Here is a 23,174-nt window from a genome sequence, read left to right on the forward strand (position 1 = left end):
CTAGAAGACACATTTTGGTTTTGTTTGGGTCAGTATATGATTTGACATAAATGAGCATTCTAGTTTTTATGACTTGATGAGGTCCAATCAGAGTGCTTTAAGAAGACCAGTGTCAGACACACTTTTCAGGTCTTCATGAGTTGTGGGGTCCACGGTTACTGAGTAATATTTTACTATTTTAAGTTGACTCATCTTCATTTTTCTGTCCTTAAACTTAACAAAACACCATCAATAACATGCATCCTTGAACTTGAGGTCAGTTTTACTCTCTACCAGACAGACCAGCTGTTGGTCTGAGGTCAGTTCATCTTGTCCAGTGTCAGACACACTTTTCAGGTCTTCATGAGTTGTGGGGTCCACGGTTACTCAGTAATATTTTATCATTTTAAGTTGACTCATCTTCATTTTTCTGTCCTTAAACTTAACAAAACACCATCAATAACATGCATCCTTGAATTTGAGCTCAGTTTTACTCTCTACCAGACAGACCAGCTGTTGGTCTGAGGTCAGTTCATCTAGTCAGACCTCAGCTTTACTTGTTGTTAACTGTAATGGGAACAGTAGGCAGCTTATTAATGTTAGAAATCAGAAACAACTTAAACATTTCAAAAGTATAACTGCTTTGTGTCAGATGGAGGAAATCTTTAAGTAATACAACCACAGTCATTGTTGGCCATATTGTGTATCTACCCATGGTTGGTGTTGTTGTGCAACTGAAATGGTGTCACTGCTCACTAACTGCTCAATAATAATTCTCAACTGATTGTTCAGGTTAAAGGAGTCTGCTTTGCCCCTGAGTCTTCTGAGACTGACACCTGCAGATCCAAAGATGAGGCTCTTCAGGGACCTTCATGCGACCAGATGCAGGTACGAATTTCTGTCAGAATGTATTTAAATATCTATCATTCAACTATACTTTAGCTCTAAGCTTTTCTTCTTTGATTGCTGTGGTCTTTTCACTAGAAGACACATTTTGGTTTTGTTTGGGTCAGTATATGATTGGACATAAATGAGTATGCTGGTTTTTATGACTAGATTTGGTCCAATCAGAGTGCTTTAAGATGACCAGTGTCAGACACACTTTTCAGGTCTTCATGAGTTGTGGGGTCCACGGTTACTGAGTAATATTTTACTATTTTAAGTTGACTAATTTTTCTGTCCTTAAACTTAACAAAACACCATCAATAACATGCATCCTTGAGCTTGAGCTCAGTTTTACTCTCTACCAAACAGACCAGCTGTTAGTCTGAGGTCAGTTCATCTAGTCAGACCTCAGCTTTACTTGTTGTTAACTGTAATGGGAACAGTAGGCAGCTTATTAATGTTAGAAATCAGAAACAACTTAAACATCAAAAGTAAAACTGCTTTGTGTCAGATGGAGGAAATCTTTAAGTAAAATAATGGCAATCATCTTTTGTATCTACCTGTGGAATTCTTTTGTTTTTGAAATTGTCACTTTTCATCCCCAATGTTTCTGATCATTTAAACAAATCTGTTAAGTATGAGTCAAAGTATTTTCTTATAAGCACAGTATAGTTATAATGTTTTCATGTGACTTCACTAATTTATGAAGTATAAATTATTTTTATTTCATTTCCAGCTATAATTAAGTTTTTTTTTAACAAAAGTAATACTTTATTATACTTGTGAATTAATTGATTGTCCAGTTGATAATTTATAGTAAAATAAAAATTGAAAGTTATCAAATCTTTTTTCTTCCTATAGGGCTCAGAAAACCCAGAACTTCACTCTCCAACTAAAAAAGTCAGGATTACTTCCCTTGTAAATTACACCGATTCTGATGAATCTCAGGCTACAACCACAAGTCCTGTGTCCCTAAAATCCAGCTTTATGGTATTGTGATGTTTATACACTCGAACGTTTTCATGTCTTTCTTTATATCATTTTGTTCTTCGTCCATTGGTCAAAACTTTAACAAGACATTTATTTCGGACACCCTAGATATCAAGTCCAAGTTCAGACTCTGAACATTGCCTCTCCAAAGAGGACCAAGTCACTATCCCAAGACTGAGGAGGACCAAAAGCATACAAGTAAGCAACACACAGTGAGAGAGAAAAAATGAATACATTGGCTTTACATTTCATTACTGATTGTTATTATCTTGAGTGGAGTAACAATAGATACTTTATTTAAGCTGACATACATTTAATTTACATTTTCTTTCTTAAAGATGGTCAACCGGATTCAATTTGATTCGGATGAGCTCTATGACACCTCAGGTGACAGTGGAGAGGAATATATTCCTCAGACTAGTACGGATCATTCTGATGATACAGACACAAGTGAAGTTCTTGAGCCAGTTAAACGGATACCAAGCCTGGGCCAATGCCTAAAAATGAGAGATGTATGTCTCTCAAAAACGAAACTGAACTGTCATTCTTCAAAGCAGGTGCTGAACAGAGGACGCTCATGCTCAAGAAAAGAGAGAGTCTCTGGTGTGAGATGTAAAAGGCGATGTTCAAGCCATTCATCCTGTCCTAGAACACAAACCACTAGTGGGCACTCATCAAAACAGAGTGAAATGGGAGACACTGAAGTCCTATTTGAAAACGTAACGCCAAATCTAGATCAGAATCTTCCTGACAGTGCATCTTCCCTCCATATAGAAGATGGAGTGCCTGATGGTTCACTTTCCATACCTGCCGTCTGTAAAAAGGATAACGGGACAAGAATGTATAACAAAAAGCAATACTGTTTGTACTGTAAGTTAGGAGTTGGAAAAATGGCGAGGCATTTGGAGCGTGCTCATTTCAATAAGCCAGAGGTTGCACAGGCTCTGTCGTTCCCAAAAGGATCCAAAGAAAGACGAATGCACCTGGAACATCTGAGAAATAGGGGCAACTTTGCACACAATGTTGAAGTATTAAATACTGGTCTAGGAAAACTTGTTCCTCGCAAGCAACCAAAACAGGATTCTCAAGCACAGAATTTCCTGCATTGTGTATATTGCCAAGGCTTTTTCACAAAGAAGGTCCTTTGGCGGCACATGAAGATCTGCAAGTTCAGGCCTGATGTTCGACAAAATAAACCTTTCAAAACCCGTGTCCAGGCCCTTTGTGCATTTGCTGTTCCTCCACCTCCTGGTGTTGGAGTAGAGTTATGGAAGCTGTTAAACAACATGGTTCAAGATGAAGTTTATTCTGCAGTCAAATCTGATACATGCATCATAGAGTTTGGTGAGCATCTGTATAACAGGCTTGGATATGATGTTGGCAAACATGAATTCATTCGGCAGAAATTGAGAGAGCTGGGGAGGCTTCTGGTATGCTCAAGGAAAACTACTCCTTTGAAGACCATGGAAGAGCACATCAAACCTGAGAATTTCATGCATGTTGTTCAATCAGTGAAACACGTGGCAGGCCATGACAGTAAAACCAATGAATACAAGACCCCAAGTCTTGCTCTCAAACTTGGACATAGCTTGACAAAGATTTCAATGCTTGTTGAAAGCCGTGCAAATGTACAGAAGGACTACAGTGCAGCAAAAGATGCTCGTACATTCCGCAGCGTCTATGAAACAAGATGGAATGAAATGGTATCGTCTGCATCACTGAGAACACTTCAGGAATCTAACTGGAATGCCCCTCTGTTGCTTCCATTCACAAAAGACGTCCAGACCTTGCATTCTTATTTAGATGCGCAACAACAACAAAGTCACAGTAAATTGTCAACAGAGGCTTCGTCCCAGACATGGTCACTGCTGACTAAGATCACATTGACACAAGTCATTTTGTTCAACCGTCGAAGAGCTGGGGAGGTGTCAAAAATGCCCCTCTCTGCATATTTGTCTCAAACTCCATCGGACCCCCAGGAAGATGTGAATGTAGCCCTCACAGACTTGGAAAAAAAACTCTGTCAACACTTCAGGCGGCTAGAGATAAGAGGAAAAAGGGGAAGAAAGGTTCCTGTGCTTTTGACCCCAGCAATGAAACAATCATTGGATTTGCTTGTCAGCAAACGGCAGGAATGTGGGGTTCCTCATGATAATGCATATTTATTTGCAAGACCAAGTGCATTTACCTGCTACCGTGGGTCTGATTGCCTTCGATACTATGCCAAGATCTGTGGTGCCAAAAGTCCTGAAAGTCTCACCTCTACAAAACTGCGCAAACAAACAGGAACTCTGTCTCAAGTTCTCAACCTCAGTAATACAGAGCTGGATCAGTTAGCTGATTTTCTTGGTCATGATATCAGAGTGCATCGTCAGTTCTACAGACTTCCAGAAGGCACCCTCCAACTTGCTAAAGTAAGCAAAGTTCTTATGGCTCTGGAACAGGGACGCATGGCAGAGTTCAAAGGCAAGACCCTGGATGAAATCAACATTGATCCTGACGGTACTAATTATTTTTCTTTCTCAACACTGTTGTGCATAAAGGAAAATTTGCTTATCTACATTATATATTATGTCTTGTGTTTTTCTTGGGCATTATTGGAACATCTCAGAATAAGAAGATTGCATTCAGTCATTTTCTTCCCTTCTACCCCTCTTCCAATCCCCCACTAACTCACAGAGAATGTGCACCTTGACAGCAGCACGGAGGTGGTGTGTGATTCAGGCTCGGAAGGTAAGTATCTTATGAAATGTGATCATGTTTATGTATTGAAGGCTATCCATTTACTGTAGGGATGTCACGATCAAGTATCCATTTTAATTTTGGGTATCTACCGATACTGAATCTGATTCTTATACTTACAATAATGTTTTTTTAATATGTATCTGACTTTTTTGAGCTAATATTGAATAATTGGATCCTGGGTCACAAATGTTAAGTTGACGTGAGTCATAAATTATAATTATTTGATATGGCTAAACATGATACGCTGCTAGCTGATTTTTGTGCACTGCTCTACTAATTAATTACTGCCATCAAGTTCAGTGAATTTCTGCAACCTCTATCAGAACTCACCAACCGGTGCATCCAAATTATTTACACATTGATTTCCACTTTATGCAGTGAAATTCTCCCATTGTAGAACTTCGTTGTAAAAGAGAGCAGCAATACAAGCAGGCTGAGGTGGCCAAACACCATAGAATACATAAAAGAAGGGATCGGACTTAGCCAATATCAATCTGTTTAAAGTATGCCCAGTTTGGCCCTGAGGCCAAATTTACTGTGATGTGACGACTAATATTAGTTTTTGTCACTTGTTTTGTCTTGGTTTTCAGAGGAGAGGAGTCAAGTCACATCCAGTCAGATGGAAGAGACGACAATGCCAGACGTCAGCCAAAGGGATACAGCACCACAGCAAGGCACCATGACACCTCCACAAGCCTCTCACTGCCAGTCATCAAAAAGGGACAGAGGTAAAGTTGATTGTTTCAAACTTTCGGCTCCGTATTTATTTTATCTACCTATCTAGATATCTATACGTATAAATAAAAAATACACAAGGTTATTTTATCCCAACAGACCTGTTTCATGGCTCACACCACTCCTCGGGGGATTTATTGAAACATTCGACCGACATTCAATATATGCTTACAGTGCATGTACGTAGGGGGTGGGGGCGTGTACAGGTTGGCCTATCACGTGCTGGACAACAATGCTTTTCATCTATACCTGCAAGATGACACCAGTTTGTTGCGTTTGTTAAGTGAAGATAGATCTGGCCTATATATAATGAACATTTTCTCTTTGATGCATAGGTTACAGTTCTTGCTTGCACTACTGTATGCAGGGCTAGAAGCAAGTACTTGGAACAGAGCACAAATTGCCTCTTTATGATACTGACAATGTAACTGAATCTACATCCAAAATTAATTAATCTTAAGGCATGATGACCATAGCACATGTACCAGTGTATCTTCATCCATACAGCACTTAAAACAAGCTGATACTAGCTGAGTCATTTGTGAGCTGTCAAACTCTTAAAATTAGTCTTTATTGACTCTTCTATTCTCTTGCTATACAGGTCGTCCACCTATCAAGAGAAAGGTGTGGGATAAAAAGGAGATCCTTGCTGTTGAGAAGCACCTGATGTCCTTCATCACTTCATGCCGTGTCCCAGGGAAGAGTGACTGTGATAAGTGCCTTAAGCTGGAGAAAGTAGCTCTCAAAGACAGAAATTGGTCTGCCATAAAATTCTACATTAAGAATCGAATCACTCTTCTCAAGAAAAAAGTTTGAAGTAATAACTTTATGTCGTTGACATAAATGTTATGTTATTATGCTTGTTGTGTTACATGTTAAATCATATCCTTTTGTGGATAACTGCCGTTTGCAAGAGAATCAGTATTTGGATACTGCTCAGTGTTCTTGTTAGAATATGATACTTGATATTTTGAAAGCGCGGGGCGGCACAGTGGTGCTGTGGTTATGAATGAATGATATTTTAAAGCCTGGGGCTTAGTATTTTTAAGTTTTTGATACAATGTGACCGTTTAATTTGCTGTTTTGTCCAACAGCCATTGGCATTTTTGTTTGAAATGTTTTGATACCTTAATTAGGTTACTTGAAAGGAATGATTGTTCCTTTAACCATCAAGTAGGGTTGCAAAGGGGTGGAAAGTTTCCGGTAAATTACCGGTAACTTTCCGGAAACTTTCCACGGGAACTTTCGCTCGGGAATTTTGGGAATATTCAGTCGGTCATTTACATTTTTTTTTTTCATATCCAAACATAAATCTAAACATTTAAACACTATGTTTGGTCATAGGCAGACATCCATGCAAACTAATACAATAAAAAACATTACATTTGAACAGATTTATTTGTAAGAAGAACTTTATCAAGTTTTGATTATTTTATGAACAATCAATAATTTCACTGAACAACAAAAATATGAATGTTGAGTTAAATATTACTCAACTGTCTGACCCAACCCATTCAATGAATAAAGTCAATTGCCCCCCATGTGATGGACGAATGCACAGAGCATGTAGGGGGCGTGGTCTCAGTACCCCTGCAGTAGGATGTGTGCTATGTCCAATTTGCCAAGTGTACTTGCATACAATCTGGTTGTTTTAGTCAAGATTATGCTAAAATATATTGTCCCCAACTATATTTAAAATCACAGTTTAAGCCTCTGTAAACCTGGTCTTGTAAAAATCAATATATGATATCAAGTTGGGTGTCTCAATAAACTTAAAAAATAATCTGATTTGAAATTAAATGTTCATAAATATATTAAAACTTAGTTGAAAAAACTGTTTCTTACAGTCTTGAATGTTTGCCTGGACTGAAATAACATAGTTAGGAGAATGTAGTGCATTTGGGTTGCTTTAAATTTAGTAAATTCCCGTTTATTCCCGTTAATTCCCAAAATTCCTGTTAATTCCCATAAATTCCCGTTAATTCCCATGGAAAGTTTCCAACTTTGAAAATTCCCGGAATTTTGCAACCCTACCATCAAGTAAAAGTTTTCAACTAATAGAATAAAACAACCATGATTGTATTGCCCATGGCCAGGTGTGTAAGTGTGTGTCAGTATAGTGTTCTTACTTTTGGGACTTGTGGCCTGTAATAATGATTCACTTAAAAGATGATACTTTTTTGTGCAGTTAATAAGAGGATTTTATTGCCCGAGTCACAATAACAAGGTTGTAGTTGAGTAAACTTTTTGTTAAACACTCTGGCTGTTCATGTTTACTTGTTTACACAATTTCACAACAAAATATATATCACCCTCTATATAGGCTATCTATGCAGGTGTCACACTGGTTTAAAAGACTATTTATATAACACTGTAGTAACCCTAAATAATTATCGATGCTTCATCAGTACTATACAATACAATTATACTTAAATTACGTAACATAACCTACATTTTGACACAAATTACCAAACTGCAGCAGATTAATACCATGGTTAAACAGCACAGCCCTTACTTTGACAGTCAAAGGTGGTAAGTGATTCCACAAAGTAAGTTAAACCTACATGTGTGTTAAGTGGAGCCCAGGATATAATAAATACCAGACAGTGTGTGTATATTGCCCCACTTATTACTAAAAACCAGAAAAGTCCCCACGAAGAGGTTCCTAGTCAGGTGAAGGACCTTTACTTTGTCTAATTGATCATTTGAAGTGACATCCTTGTTCATGCCCACTCCAGGATTCTGCCTGATTTTTTTCAGTGCTCTAAAACCTTCAGAAAGGGTGGTCCCCAGAAAGCATGGGCTGGTCTTGTGGCCTTACAATGTGACAAAGACAGGGCTGTGTGTGTGTGTGTGTGTGTGTGTGTGTGTGTGTGTGTGTGTGTGTGTGTGTGTGTGTGTGTGTGTGTGTGTGTGTGTGTGTGTGTGTGTGTGTGTGTGTGTGTGTGCGCCTTACAGCAGGGAAAGATTAACAGCAGCACTTGGAGAACCGACATCCTGGTGGAGTATGAAGGAGAGGGAAGCAACGTGTCCGACCCGGCCTGCCCGCTGCTCGGACCGGGAGTCTCGGTACGAACTGATCACACTTTAATATTCTCTATGTGGGTTTAAGGACGTCTCTACAGTGGTAAAAACAAAACTAATCTTTCTGTTGTCTTTCTTCAGGAGTGTTTCCCAGACTGTGTGTGTGAGGATTCGTACAACAACACGTACGCGTGTGTGCGCACTTTCGCCCCCTCTGTCAACCTGCAGTACTGCGAGTTTGACGATAACGAGGTGAAGGGAAATGTTCATTTTTATAGTGTTTTTTTCATTTGTTATGACTTAAAAAAGGTACAGTGTGCAGAATGTATTTGTGTTTTTCAGAACAGACTTGTTTTGAAAAGGAATTTAATATTCCCAAGATTTTTTAATTGGTGTAAAATCACTTGAAAGTCTTCTAGAAGTTTTTTTTTAATTACCTCCGAATTTTTAAGATTGTTCAAAATGTTTTTTCTTTTTTAAACTTAAAGCCACTAGTAGGCCTTTCACACCAAAATGAACCAAGAGTCAGTTCCAGGCTGGTGTTGGGGTCAGTTCAAAACTGGTTACAGCCTTATCCCAGTTATGAACCGGTTGGTTTCACATCGACCGGAGACAGCCATGGAGCCGGCAAGAGAGCAACGTCATGACGTCACTGTAAACGTGTGTGTACGTCACCCGACGCCGCTGCTCTTGTGGCTAACGCTAAAGCTACCGCTAGCTTTAAGCACAACAACAGCGGCGAATACGTCTTATTTTTACACTTGTTAGCTCTCGCTTTGCTTTCTTAAGCAAACAGGACCCATACAGCGTATTCTCGCCGGTCAATTTGATCGCTACGTTCGGTAATTATGTTATGTTTACGTCTCGTAGTAGCGGTGTTTTTAAATATGGCGGGCATGAGGTTTGAGTTGCTCTGGTTGGTCAGGATAATCCCTCCCCCAACCGTTCGCGCAAGCAGTTCTTATCAAACCCTGCTCAATCCTGGGGTATGAGTTCCCCCGGTTTTTACGGCCCGGAGCAGGCTCTCTGGCGGTGTGAAACCAAAACACTGGCTCTAACTCCGAACAAGCCCAGAACTAGCTCCGATTTTGCGGCGGTGTGAAAGGCCTATATGTGTATGTGAATATTTTTTTACTTTGGCGCCATCTAGTGGTAGAACAAAGAAAAAGTACAACAAAGTAGACGGCAGGGAATTTTGGTTTCTTGATGGCAGACTGATTAACGTGCCTGTCTGCCTGTCTGTCTGTCTGTCTGTCTGTCTGTCTGTCTGTCTGTCTGTCTGTCTGTTTATCTCTCTGCCTGCCTGCCCCCTGTCTAGGTGTTCGTAGAGGTGTATAACGTGACAGCAGACCCCTTCCAGCTGACTAACATCGCCAAGTCGATCGACCAGGAGGTTCTGGAGAAGATGAACCACAGACTGATGATGCTTCAGTCCTGCTCTGGACAGACCTGCAGGACGCCCGGGGTGTACGACCCAAAGTATGTAACGCCATGTTTATTTCACTAAGTCTGATCTTGGTAGACGTTTCTAAAATGTAATGAAATGAAGGGGCTAAACTCAAGATGTCCTCTAAGCTCTACTAATAACATTGCTCTCTATGTTCAGCGGGCTGCACATTCAATACCTTCACTCTTATACAGTGCAGTGCAGTTATTAGTGGAGCTTCGAGAGGACCATTATTTTTCGGTAAAAATTAGGTTGTAGCAGACTCGCATCGTTTGTGTTTGAATAACATTTTGCTTATGAGTTATTGATCCCAGAAAGTTAGAACCTGTCATTATCTTTCTAACATAACCGCAGTCTGGAACTGTCTAGTTTATTCTGAACATTGTATTTCTTCTTTAATCACAAAATAATTTTTTTCACTTTATTCTCGAATCTCGACATTGGGTTTTTTCTCAAAGTGCATAATGAAAAAAAATGTAACCCATATTTAAAAGAAAATCTAATTCAAATGCATTTTCCCCCGTGGGCCTCATACTCTTCTGTACTCTTCTGTTTTGTGGCACAATTTTTCCAGGTACAAATTTGACCCTCGTCAGATGTTTCCTCACCACAGCCGGCGGCTCAGCAGACTCCGACAGAGGATGAAATAACCGACCAGGAGACTACTACGATTTTAAGAAAGAGAAGAAGAAGAAGAATTCAAAAAAGAAGGGCTGTGATGATGTAATTTAGAATTCAGCCTTTCCTGCTGTTGTTGCCTTGGTTACAGGCGTCCTGGATGGAGAAGGGATCACAGTGTGGGTTGCTATGGAGACAGGGTTGCCAGGTTTACGGCCGCTGTCTGTTTCCGTGAGTTTTGTTAATTGTCAGTTGGTTCAAACGGGGGAAAGCCAAAATTATTCACAATGGATTTTTTTTTTTTCATTCGCAACTCGCAAGCCATTAATTCAGTTTAAGGTGTAACTGTGCACTGGATACATCTACTACACAGTTGGTCGTATACATTTAAAAATAAGTGACAAGAGAGAGTCTGATTCAATTCATTTAAATACAAGTTTGTTTTTCTCTTTGTTTAAAATAGTATGTCAATGATAAACAGTAGTCAGTTTCCTTAAGTATTTTTTTTTATTTCTTGTCTGAATACAACTTGCTGGTTTGTTCTTTTGCTCCTAAAGAAATTATCAAAGGGTGGAAATGTCTAAGAAGTTACACTTTAACAATTGAAAACAGTGCTAGACTTGAGCAGTTTTCTTCATATGCAAGGTTAATATCGACTAATGTTTAATGTAGCCATATTTAAAAAAAAAATTCAATCAAATGTAGGGACATTTTTAACCAAATTTTCAGAAGATCTCCATATGATTTTTTTTTAAATTTATGCGCATTAAAGCACCTTGATTATCCAAACATTTCAAGTTAAAATTTAGTCACTTTTGTAATTTTTTTGTCTCATCGATTCCCTATTTGGATTTCTTATCCATTTTTTTTGTCGTACATTTCAAACTGAGTTTATTTAAGTCACTTTAAATGGACAGAAAAACGTGAATTTTCTATGTTAAGTTGAGCATTTCACTGATATTTCTTGTTTGTAGCGTTTCAATGAGCCAGATACATTTAGTACAAACATCAACAACCCAATGTGAAGTAAGAAGTGGCTATTTGAAGAACGATAGGAGATATCACAGAAATAATACTTAAAAAAACAATACTTTTTTGCATCATCAAGGTTTCAGACAGCATAGTCATATCTGTAATGTTAAATTTAGTTTTTATATAGTTTGGTGTTCGAATATTTTTATTTATTTGATCAATAACACTTAAAATAGGGAAAAATCTATGTTTGATATTTTTACCAATGAAACTGTCCTACAGACTTCAATAGTTTGTTCTTTGGATCACATTATCTTAACACTACAAACTACATTTAGAGAAAAAAAACATCAAAACACAATCATATCTATAATCATTTCTGTATTCTTTGCGCGGCCCTGCCTTGAAATCAGTGAGTGAGATTTGACACTTTCATGATATATTCCAGATCAAAGAAGCTGCCTATAGCCAACACTGTATGGCTGATACCTTCATTTTGAAATTTAAAACACTAATTCATACAGATTTTTAAAATCCAACCAAAGATCTGAGGAGATGTTTGAGGGTTAAAAGGTGGAGTCAGTGATTCTGGAGAATACTTGTTGTCAAAAAATTTTTGGTCAAAATCTGTGAATATCTCCTCCCGATCTGCTACCTGTCCGTACTATGTGCACTGAAAAAATCCAGTGTTAATACACAGCCTAGGCTCTGTAAACGGTCATGCTGCTAGCTACGGTGGGCCGCCTTTGTTTACATACCAGTTTACAGAGCCTAGGCTGTGAATTAACACTGGATTTATTTCAGCGCACACACAGTACAGACAGGTAGTGGATCGTGAGGAGATAGTCACTGATTTTGACAACAAGCATTCTCCAGAATCACTGACTCCACCTTTAAATGCGGACACTCCATACGTCTGCATGACATTTGTTGTAAAAGACCGAATACTTTTTTTTTGTGAGTTGATTTTTGATTGTGAATTATGATCTTTACTAACTGACAGATCACTGTAGTTCTACTGTCGATCATTGACATTATTTTCCTCCGAACAAGACTGGACAGAATTTGAAATTTCATGTGAAAAACTTGAGATTTCAAACGCCACACACACACACACACACACACACACACACACACACACACACACACACACACACACACACACACACACACACACACACACACACACACACACACACACACACACACACACACACACCCCCACCATGTGATTTATTTTCCATTTTGTTTTTTAATTCACTGATGCACTTTCCAAATCTGTCAGACCTGAACGAACTTTAGTTTTGGTTTTCAGAGACGTTTTTGATGATGATGATGATGATGATGATGTATTTTAGGCTTGTGTGTGTTTTTGTCGAAATAAAAAATGAGTTTCTGAAAATATAAAAGAGTGTCTCATTTCATTAATCAACTAATTTCTTTTTAAGCAATTTCACTTCATTCTACTATTCTAATCTCACTACGATGAAGTTTTATGGCCACAATGAGGGAAAAAAACGAAGATTTGGATATCAAAGATGTCATATTTGATTGAAATACCATATGATATAGCTGTAATGTCGAAAAAATATATATACGCATTGCTAAAAACTTTTCATGTCTCCTGATTTAATACTATAGAACCCAAAACATTTTTCTACTAACAGTGGCTTGGATTTCTGTAGCTGTGGAATCAGTGTTAACTTTTTTATAATTTTCTCAATGATTCAGGAGTCGCACTGAAATGTACATTTTATACAAAACATTTATTTTGAGATCTAAAAACATTAAATATACAGTACATAGCACACATACAGTACATGTCACATTTCAGTTTAAAATTTCAATTAAAAATTTCTCACAAAGAAAGTTAGTGGATTTTTTGACAATTTAGTCTCAGTTGAACGACAAACGATAAAATAACAAAATTAAGAAACAAACTTAACTGTTAATAGAAAGCGTCAATCTGCATCGGTTGAAAAGTTCAATATTTTCAACTTCACGTGATGAAGCGATAGAAACGTTTTTACACTTATTTATAATGACGCCTGTCCTTGTCTTGTTCCAAATGTTTTTCTTGTTATTCCTGTGTCTTGTTTTTTACTGTTTTTTACTATTTTTGACTTAAATTGTGTATTTGTTTTTTTTATGTGTAATGCACCTTCAGTTGGCACTTCCAATTTCGTTGTATAGGTGACTGTACAATGACAATAAAGGCTATCTTATCTTATTTGATCTTATCTGAAGCGATTTCGTTACAGCAAATGCTTCATTGCGGCTAAACAAATGGTTTCCTATGTAAATGTACAGATTTTCATTGCTAGCATCGCGTTTGGTGTGAACCCACTTTGAGGCGTAGTGAGTGTATGTGTTACCTTATGGAGATGGTGATCAGCGCACGTTAAAAGACTTCGGGGGTTAGTGTTTGTATTTTTTTGTACATTGTCCCTTGTTCACATACAGGTGACGTCATCCTCCTCAGCTGTCCCAGGCCTCCAGTACAGGTAGGAATGGCAGGTCCGTGCTGCCCAGGTAGGTCCTGCCTCGGTGTTGGAACACGTCGCTAACGGCCCACGTCAGACGGCCGTCCGGGTCGTGTAACGTTCCCACGATCTCACAGTCCAACCCGAGCTCTAGAACCAGAGCGTAGCGTGGCAACAGCAGGTTGTACCAGTTCAAAGGGATCATCTGGAAACACAGAGAAGGAAAATGTGATTGTTTGTTTTTCAGCCAATTATTGGATGAAAGTTTAAAGCCCCTGTAAACCCTTATCCACAACTTCTTTCTAGGTGAAAGAGTTATAGGCATATTTATTAATACAAATAAAATATATTGGCTTTGCTCTGGTTCTTATTACGCGATAAATATTTTGAACCAATCACGTCAGTTCTCTGTCTGAACATTCCATAAAGAAATGACTGTTGCCATGAAGACTGTTTGATATGGACACGCCCACACAGTCCTGTCAAATAGTCTAGACAGTAGGACCTATTTAAAAAAAGTTTTATAATATTCATGAACATTTATTTTCTATCAGATTTTGGTAAAGGCTTATTGAGACACCGGGCTTTGATGTCATATATTGAGTTTTACCCAGACCATGTTTCCAGAGACTTCTGTAACTGCATAACTATATAAAAATAGCATTCTCAAACAACTGGAGCACAACAAACTTCCTAAAGCTCATGTGGAGTTCAGACGAGTTTCTTCAGTGTGTGTGTGTGTGTGTGTGTGTGTGTGTGTGTGTGTTTTAGTTAAAAGGTCCTGCCCCTTCCAATCAGTGTGTGTGTGTGTGTGTGTGGAGTTTTTAATGTGTCCATGGTGTGGCAAGGTCCTGCCCCTGTCCCATCTGATTTCACACCACTCGTCTCCCTGCCACTGTGAACAAAGCTTCTAATAAGACGTTATTCTCTTCTCACTGACACACACAATAATAGTGAATCACACAAGGGGAGCAATGCATGATGGGAAAGGAGATGTGATTAAAAAACAGCCCCTCTCCACAGCAGGAAAATATCGTTTGAGTATCAAAACAGTCTCACATTGGCAACATATCCCACTCCATTCAGTCAACTTTAGCACTGTTTGCATTGTCAAAGTTTTAGCCCTGTTTCTATATATATCGTATGTACAGTATATTTGGTCATTTGAGCTTGCCCTGTGAAAGGACTCATTTCTATCACTCTAAATGTGACACACACACACGCACGAACACATGCACGCGAGCGCACACACACACAAAGCACACATGCACACAATGTCTGTGATTTGAGGTTGTGTCTTATTCAATACTAAACCCTTCCCCTTCTCCAAACATAATATTGATCATATCAAGTGTGAAATAAATTATTATATATTTAAGCAACAGCTCGCGACAGGCTGTGGAATGTGCTCATTATACCACAGTTAAGGGGCGTTGTTCGGCCCGACGCGAAGGCCAATATACAACAGTTAGAAACCAATCAGATCGCTGGATTTAAACCACCCGTTTTATATTCATAATTCTACCTTGGCAATGAAGCGCTTGACGGCGGGATACGGAGCGATCAGGTCCAGGAACGGAGGCATGCGCTTCCGGAACCTTGTGGTCGTTATGCCGACCAGGAATGTCCCGTGGTCGCTGAGGCGGATGTTGTCGGGGTAACCGATCATGTTGTCCATGATGATCTCCTTGGTGCCGACGTTAGGGCCCTTCAGCCAAAACCTGAGAGAGGAGCAGAGAGTCAGAGTGTGTGTGTGTGTGTGTGTGTGTGTGTGTGTGTGTGTGTGTGTGTGTGTAGTATGAGTATGTATGTAGTGTATTTACAGTATGTGTGAATTATTTGTAGCATTTACTTTGTGTGTGTACTAGTATTTTTTAAATATGTGTGTACTGTTTGTGTGTTTTGTGTAAATTTTCTATATCTTTTAAGTAGCGTTTATGTGTGTCCTTGTGTGTACCTTGTAAGAACTGTGTGTGTGTGTGTGTGTGTGTGTGCAGTTTACTGTAGTGTATTGTGTGTGTACCTTGTCAGTAGTGTGTGTGTGTCTGTAGTTTATAGTGTACTTTGTGTGTGTTTGTGTACCTTGTAAGTATGCGTGTCTGTCTGTTTGTGTCTATAGTTTATAGTGTGTGTGTGTGTGTGTGTGTGTCTGTCTGTGTCTATAGTTTATAGTGTATGTGTGTGTGTGTGTCTGTCTGTGTCTATAGTTTATAGTGTGTGTGTGTGTGTGTGTGTGTGTGTGTGTGTGTGTGTGTGTGTACCTGACTATGCGTCCTATACTGGTCTCTGCCAGCAGTATGAACTGTTCATCCGGTGACATGACGATCCCGTTGGGCATGAACAGCCCGTCCAGCAGAACAGAAACTCTTCCTGTGTCCGGGTCGTAGGACAGGAGACGACCCAGGCTGTTCAACTCTATCACCTGCAACACACACCTACCGTTAGCTTCATATAGCTTAACTTATCTTACGTTAGCTCAATATAGCTTAACTTATCTTACGTTAGCTTAATATAGCTTAATTTATTTTACGTTAGCTCAATATAGCTTAACTTATCTTACGTTAGCTTAATATAGCTTAACTTATTTTACGTTAGCTCAATATAGCTTAACTTATCTTACGTTAGCTTAATATAGCTTAACCTATTTTACGTTAGCTCAATATAGCTTAACTTATTTTAAGTTAGCTCAATATAGCTTAACTTATCTTACGTTAGCTTAATATAGCTTAACCTATTTTACGTTAGCTCAATATAGCTTAACTTATTTTACGTTAGCTTACTTCATCCAAGAACACACTGATACCGTTAGCTTAGAATAGTTGATTTGTAATTTTATATACTTTATATTTGACATTTTTTATCATATTTTATTTCTGTTTTCTCTGTTCATTATATGTTATCCTTGTAAATTGTGTTTATTGTGTATGCTCGTCGTCACTGTAAATGTGGGAAACCAAAGTGTCTTTCAAGTGAAAACAAAGGTTATTGATTGATTATCCAAGACTTCATTCAGTTCAGTTGAGCTTAGCATAGTTGGGTTAATATTGTTGGAAAACAAAATAATAGATCAGCATTGGGAAAAAAAATTAAATCTACAAATGTACATACCTTAGTTCACTTATTTCAATGAAAGTAATTAGTTTCTGCCCTAAACATCTAGCTATTAAGGTAACCACGATAGATATATTAGAACATCTGATAATTAGATTTATTTTAGTCATTTCATTTTCATACATTTGCTGTTGTATGCTGTAAGTATTCAACCACAACCGATACAGATTGTACTTCTATCTCAGGCACATATTTCTATATATTTTTTTTCTAATTCAGTCACACACAGACCAACACTGAGGTCCACATCTTGAAAACTACATCTGAATACTGTTACATGTGAAGTGGATTTTGTTCTGTACACTGCAGTTTCTGCTCAGAGCCAAGTGTGAATTGTCTGTATTTTTGAAAAGCATGTTCTCTTTTCTTTTAGCCGGATGGACGGGTGAAGAGAACAAGTGTCTCCTTGAGTATTTTTTTGGAGCACTGCAGTTTCTAAGCAACGCTATGAAAAAACTAAAAAGACTTAATGGACTCTGCTTCCATCAGCTTGGCTTGGGTTAGTTATCTATTAAACAATTCCACACACCAGCTGCTTACTTTTCATCCTCAAGGATCTAACACATTTCCATTTCAAAATTCCATACTTTTCCAGACTCAAATATCAAAGATTTTTGGTATATTTTTCAGTCCATATTTTGACAAATTAGTAAGATGCTTATTATGTAAATGATTGGTTCTGAAGCCAGCCCTCTGAGAACTTGCATCAACCCAGGAAATTCTCTTTTCCCAAACTCAAGAGCAAGGAGAAAAAAATAAAGGTTAATTTCTAGTAGGTCAACATTTGCCTATGGTTTGGGCAGTGTCCTTGGAGACCTGTAAAGTAGAGTACGCCATGTTGGTTGTTTGTTTTGTTTTGTCTTTTGTTTTTGTGTTCACTTTTTCAGTTGTTTGCGTGTGTGTTCTGGGTTGAAAAAAATCCCAAAATAAAGTATGACATTTTTTTTGTAGTAGGTCATATTTTTCCATAATCTTCTCTTTTCCCGTACTTATCCAGACCTGGAAATTACTCAAATCAAATTCCATACTTTTCCATACTGCGAAGGAACCCTGCATCTCCTATAAAATGCCTTATTTTTAAATGTCTGTTCTGTGCTGACCTCTAGTTTGACGTGTCTGCGTCCCCAGCGACTTGACGAGTCGGTGAAATAAATGATCCCAGTTTGAGAGGAAATCTCCAGACCGTTCAGGAAGGCAAAGGGAACGCCGGCAGCTCCTGAGGGAAGAAACACAAGGAACTTTATTCTGAAATTACAACAGACTGGGATTTTATTTAGCAATGCATTTCAACACACACACATACACAGACACAGACAGACAGACAGACAGACAGACAGACACACACACTTGTACTTCTATCTTTGTGAGAACACTCATTGACATGATGCATTCCCTAGCCCCTTACCCTAACTATCAGAACTAAATGCCTAACCCCAGCCCTTACACTAACCCTAACATAAATCTAATTCATACATGAACTTTAAACCTAGTGTTAACCCTCAAACAGCTCCTTTAAAGGCCTGTCCCAAAGTGAGAACCAGCCAAAATGTCCTCACTTTCCAAAAATGTCCTCACTCTTAACTCATAACATATTCCCATAAAAGTAGTTGTACAAGCGCGCACACACACACACACACACACAGTACCTTGTGAGTTAGCCACTAGAACAGTCTTTTCTCCAGTTTTAGGGTTGACGCTGTGCAGCCCGAAGTAAGAGTCCGCCACGATCAACTGACCGTGTCGATCCATACGAACACCGTGAGGACGACCACACACCGGCTCATAGTCTGTGCTAGAGCCTGTACACACACACACACACACACACACACACACACACACACACACACACACACACACACACACACACACACACACACACACACACACACACACACACACACACACACACACACACACACACACACACACACACACACACACACACACACACACACACACACACACACACACACACACACACACACACACACACACACACACACACACACACACATAAATCATGACTTCATTGATATACAAAGTTGATTTTCTTTTAAAAATGCATAAACCTCACAAATAAGTTTAACAATAATTTGACAAGCAGAATATAACATTTACACTGGATCAAAACACATATTACTGTGTGTGTGTGTGTGTGTGTGTGTGTGTGTGTGTGTGTGTGTGTGTGTGATCCAATGGTTCCAAACATTTAATATAACTCCTTGTAGTTTTTGAGTTACAGACACTTCTGTTTCATGAAAGAAACACCTGTGCCCTAGCCTTGAACCCTTGAACTCTGACTGATGTGAAAAAAGTCAATGGATTTGTTCTTTAGCAATTACTTTAATTGCTGTAATGGGTTAAGATCTGTTATGAATTGTGCAATCCAAGACCTTTTGACCGGGCAAGTCTCTACAGCACCAACGTAATCACTGCTCAGACAAAAACATATGAGGTCATTAAAGGTGGAGTCAGCTAATCTCTCTGGAGAACGCTTGTTGTCAAAATCACTTTGTCGAAATATGTGAATATCTCTTCCGCTACATGTCAGTACTGTGTGTGTGCACTGAAAAATGTGTTAAGTCCAGTGTTAATACACAGCCTAGGTTCTGTTAATGGGTATGTTGCTAGCCTACCCTTTGTTTACATACCAGTTTACAGAGTCTAGGCTGTGTATTAACACTGGATTTTTTTCCAGTGCACACACAGTACAGACAGGTAGTGGATCATGAGGGTTATTATTCACTGATTTGGACAAAAAGTGATTTTGACAACAAGCGTTCTCCAGAATCACTGACTCCACCTTTGAGAGAAAGTGTTATTGAGTGAGAAGGAAAGAGAGGAAGGATACCGCCGTCACTGAGAAAACATAGAAGAAGAAGAAGCAGTTTGGAAAGTAATTCAAACACAAACCACATTCTGGTAAGTTCTGTCCCATGTGTGTGACCAGGGAGAGACTGTCGTCAGGGGCGATCCGCCACAGCTTCCCGTCAACCGTCCCTGTGTACACATTACCTGATGCACACACACACACACACCCAAACACACACATACACACAAACACACACACAGACGCAAGCACGCAGACAGACAGACAGATACACGCACAGTCACACACAGACAGACAGACAGAGACACACACACACACAAACACACAGAGAAACATGGACACATCAAACACACAGCTTCAAAACTAGTTTATCTAAAAAGTTGTCACTCGTCGAAAGTACATTTTAGATTCACAAATGTCGGTTACATTTATTTTTCAGTGTTTAAAAAAAAAAGGTGAAAAAATTCCTTTAGACTTATTTATTCAATTGAATGTCATGAAGTTCATATGTGATATGAAACCGCCTGATTTGTATCTGAAAACATTGAATACATTTTTTCACACCGTTGTTGTGTCAGACCCACTCACCCTCCTCGTCAGCAGTGAAGGATTCTGGTCCGTGTAGTTTCCCGGTGAACAGTCTGCGTCCGTTCTGTAGTCGAGTGTTCGGAGCCAGCGGACCCTCAAGCGCCGGAGGGGGGCCCGGCAGGCTGCAGGGACAAGGGTTTAGATTTACCATGTTAGAGACAGTAAAACTACAATAGCATTTCATTGTAAATTAACAATTTGTGTGTGTGTGTGTGTGTGTGTATGTGTATGTGAATGTGTGTGTGTGTGAGTGAGTGAGTGAGTGAGTGAGTGAGTGAGTGAGTGAGTGAGTGAGTGAGTGAGTGAGTGAGTGAGTGAGTGAGTGAGAACTTACACATGTGGTTTGGGGTCTATGGGAGAAGGCAGCATGTAAACTCCAACAGCCACAGCGATCAGAGCCGTTAACAGCTCTCTCTTACCAAACCTGACAGAGAAGAAATAAAATAAAAAACGTTACTTAATTAGATATTTAAAGCGGATACGAGTAACATTTAAATATCTTTTAAACAACCTCATGTTTCCTCTGATAATCATAAATTACCTTTAACAGCAAACGAGACCATCAGTGCAAAGAAAGACGTTTTTATATAGTTTTTATTACTGCTTTTGGTCTGGTCGCACACCCAGTCCGATTTTCGGTTCGCTCGTGCAGGCTCTATGGTCACATATCCGTATTGGTTGCAGATTTCAGTGTGGCGCTGCAACGCGATTTGAGAAGCCTATCCCTCCAGGTGAGGGAAGGGGAGCGGGAGCCTTGTTTGAGACAGTTATTTGTCGTCATAAATGACTGATAACGGGGCTGAACCATCAAAGAAAAAAAAGAGAATGCAATGAAGAAAAGCGAAAAGGGAGAGTGAGTGATAGGCGGGCGGGAGGACGTTGCCAAGCAACGTGTATACAATTTCACGAGAGCGAAACTAGACTGCTAAATGAATGAGCGGTTGGTACTAACACAAAGTTTGCTTTGCTTCACCATCATCAGATAACCATTATCTGAAATAGTCATTATTTACATCAACAACACAAACACATTACCTCATCGTGATCCATAGTCTACTAACTGCCGTCTCTCATTCATTCGCTTTCTGTGAGGACACAGCTCCGTGAGAGAGAGAGTAGTTAGGTGACGCTGCTGAATCAACTCATTGCAAGCAGGTGTGTGTACTGACTGGCATTAGTTGATGCAGTGTCAAAACCACTCTCACGGAGCCGAAAAGAGTCCTCACACTTTCAACACACGAACATGCACTATATTGCGCCCTTCTCAGTCCACGCTCACGCGCCTGGCACGAGCATTTGCGACAGCGGGCGTCGTAAAAATACTACCGCTTTTGTCCAAAGGGGACGCCAACGTGCCATCTTACTCGTAGTGCCTTTAAGCTATTTACTTAATGTTTTAAAAGTAGGGACCCTTTTTAGTTAACACATTGTATATTTGTAAGGGTTAAAAATCAGGAAAAAAAAATCAGGAAAATATGTAAAAATACATTAAACTTAAATTCAAGAAAGAATATTGTCTTACAACCATTAAAATAAATCCATGGTCCCTTTACTTTGAAAACTACGAAGAGAAAAGTCACCAAAACTGCAAGTCACTTATTTCATGATGCATATTAAAAGGTGGAATCAGTGATTCTGGAGAACGCTTGTTGTCAAGATAACTTTACGGACAGGTTGCAGATTGTGAGGAGATATTCACTGATCTTGACAAAAAGTGATTTTGACAACAACAGAATTCAACAGAATCGCTGACTCCACCTTTAAGAAAAAACTAAAACCTTTAAGTGTGTGTGTGTGTGTGTGTGTGTGTGTGTGTGTGTGTGTGTGTGTGTGTGTGTGTGTGTGTGTGTGTGTGTGTGTGTTACATTTGCTGTTCACAATCTTTGGGATAATCAGCGAACAGTATCTTGTCACACACGGTAAAATGAACTTTGACACAAAACAGGATATATATAATATGCAACACAAGATCTCATTGTGTAAGCAACTGAATCAAACTGCACAACCATTTTACACAAGATAAATAAATCAATCCAGTCACTGCATGTATTGTTCCGTCTTAAATAGACAGGAATCCATTCGGATGTCTTCATATCTAGGTTAGTTAGGTGTATAAGAAAATATCATTTGAACTGCACCTCTCTAATATGCGCATAGTTCCATTTTTCAGCTGCATGTGTGTACGTGTCCTTTAAAAAAATAAAAGTATTTAAAATATATATACGGCAGATAAATCGAAGTTAATTTTTATATAATATAAATATTTCATAACATTTATTTTCTTATATATATTTGTTATATTACAAATCGTTCGATATTGATGTCGAGGAGACAGGAGACTTTTTGCAATCTCCTCCCGCGTGCAGCTGAGTGATTTGTTAAATTAATCAAACTACTCAATTAGTTCAAACTTATCACTTGAAGTGTTATTTTTCATAAGAAGTGGGAACTTCTAGATACATTTATTTTACGCCAAAAAAAGTTATTTCCCTTTAAGGTTCAAAAGAAAATCTTAAATTGATTTGAATTAACACTTCACTGCCTTTAACACAATAATTAACATATTTATGAACAGAGTTTGGCGGCGCTGATAGGCGATTCACACTTTAGGACTTCGGAAAAGGGCAAACAATGTAATAAAAACACAACAGTAAGTTTCAATTTGGACATTTTGGTGTCTGAAATGCAATCAAATAAAGTGTCAGACTCACATTGTCGCGTCTCGTGTCTCTTCTTGCCGCTGCAGGGATCAGACGGATCAGACGTG

General features: G+C 38.9%; 2 protein-coding genes across 3 annotated transcripts in view; one reads left to right on the forward strand and one right to left on the reverse strand.

The window, feature by feature from the left end:
- Positions 1–10,519, forward strand: part of gnsa (glucosamine (N-acetyl)-6-sulfatase a) — a 33,158-nt gene extending 22,639 nt beyond the window's left edge. Inside the window, exons 11-14 of one of the 2 annotated variants that reach the window (XM_080050864.1) lie at positions 8,293–8,403; positions 8,500–8,610; positions 9,677–9,837; positions 10,380–10,519. In XM_080050864.1, the coding sequence (XP_079906990.1) occupies positions 8,293–8,403; positions 8,500–8,610; positions 9,677–9,837; positions 10,380–10,455 (459 nt within the window). In that variant the 3' untranslated portion in view covers positions 10,456–10,519. Of the gene's footprint in view, positions 1–8,292; positions 8,404–8,499; positions 8,611–9,676; positions 9,838–10,379 lie in introns of those variants that run through there. The other variant, XM_080050865.1, reaches the window with a different exon arrangement.
- A 2,629-nt stretch (positions 10,520–13,148) lies between these two features.
- On the reverse strand, positions 13,149–23,174 carry LOC307268287 (adipocyte plasma membrane-associated protein). Its single transcript, XM_080050859.1, has 9 exons — positions 23,119–23,174; positions 20,742–20,831; positions 20,408–20,529; positions 19,903–20,004; positions 18,636–18,788; positions 18,090–18,205; positions 16,140–16,300; positions 15,404–15,599; positions 13,149–14,083 (listed from the first exon to the last, which is right to left on the reverse strand). Coding segments are annotated over exons 1-9 (1,152 nt in total). The 5' UTR covers positions 23,121–23,174; the 3' UTR covers positions 13,149–13,873.

Source organism: Ammodytes marinus (assembly GCF_949987685.1).
Source record: "Ammodytes marinus genome assembly, chromosome: 22".
NCBI lineage: Eukaryota > Metazoa > Chordata > Actinopteri > Uranoscopiformes > Ammodytidae > Ammodytes > Ammodytes marinus.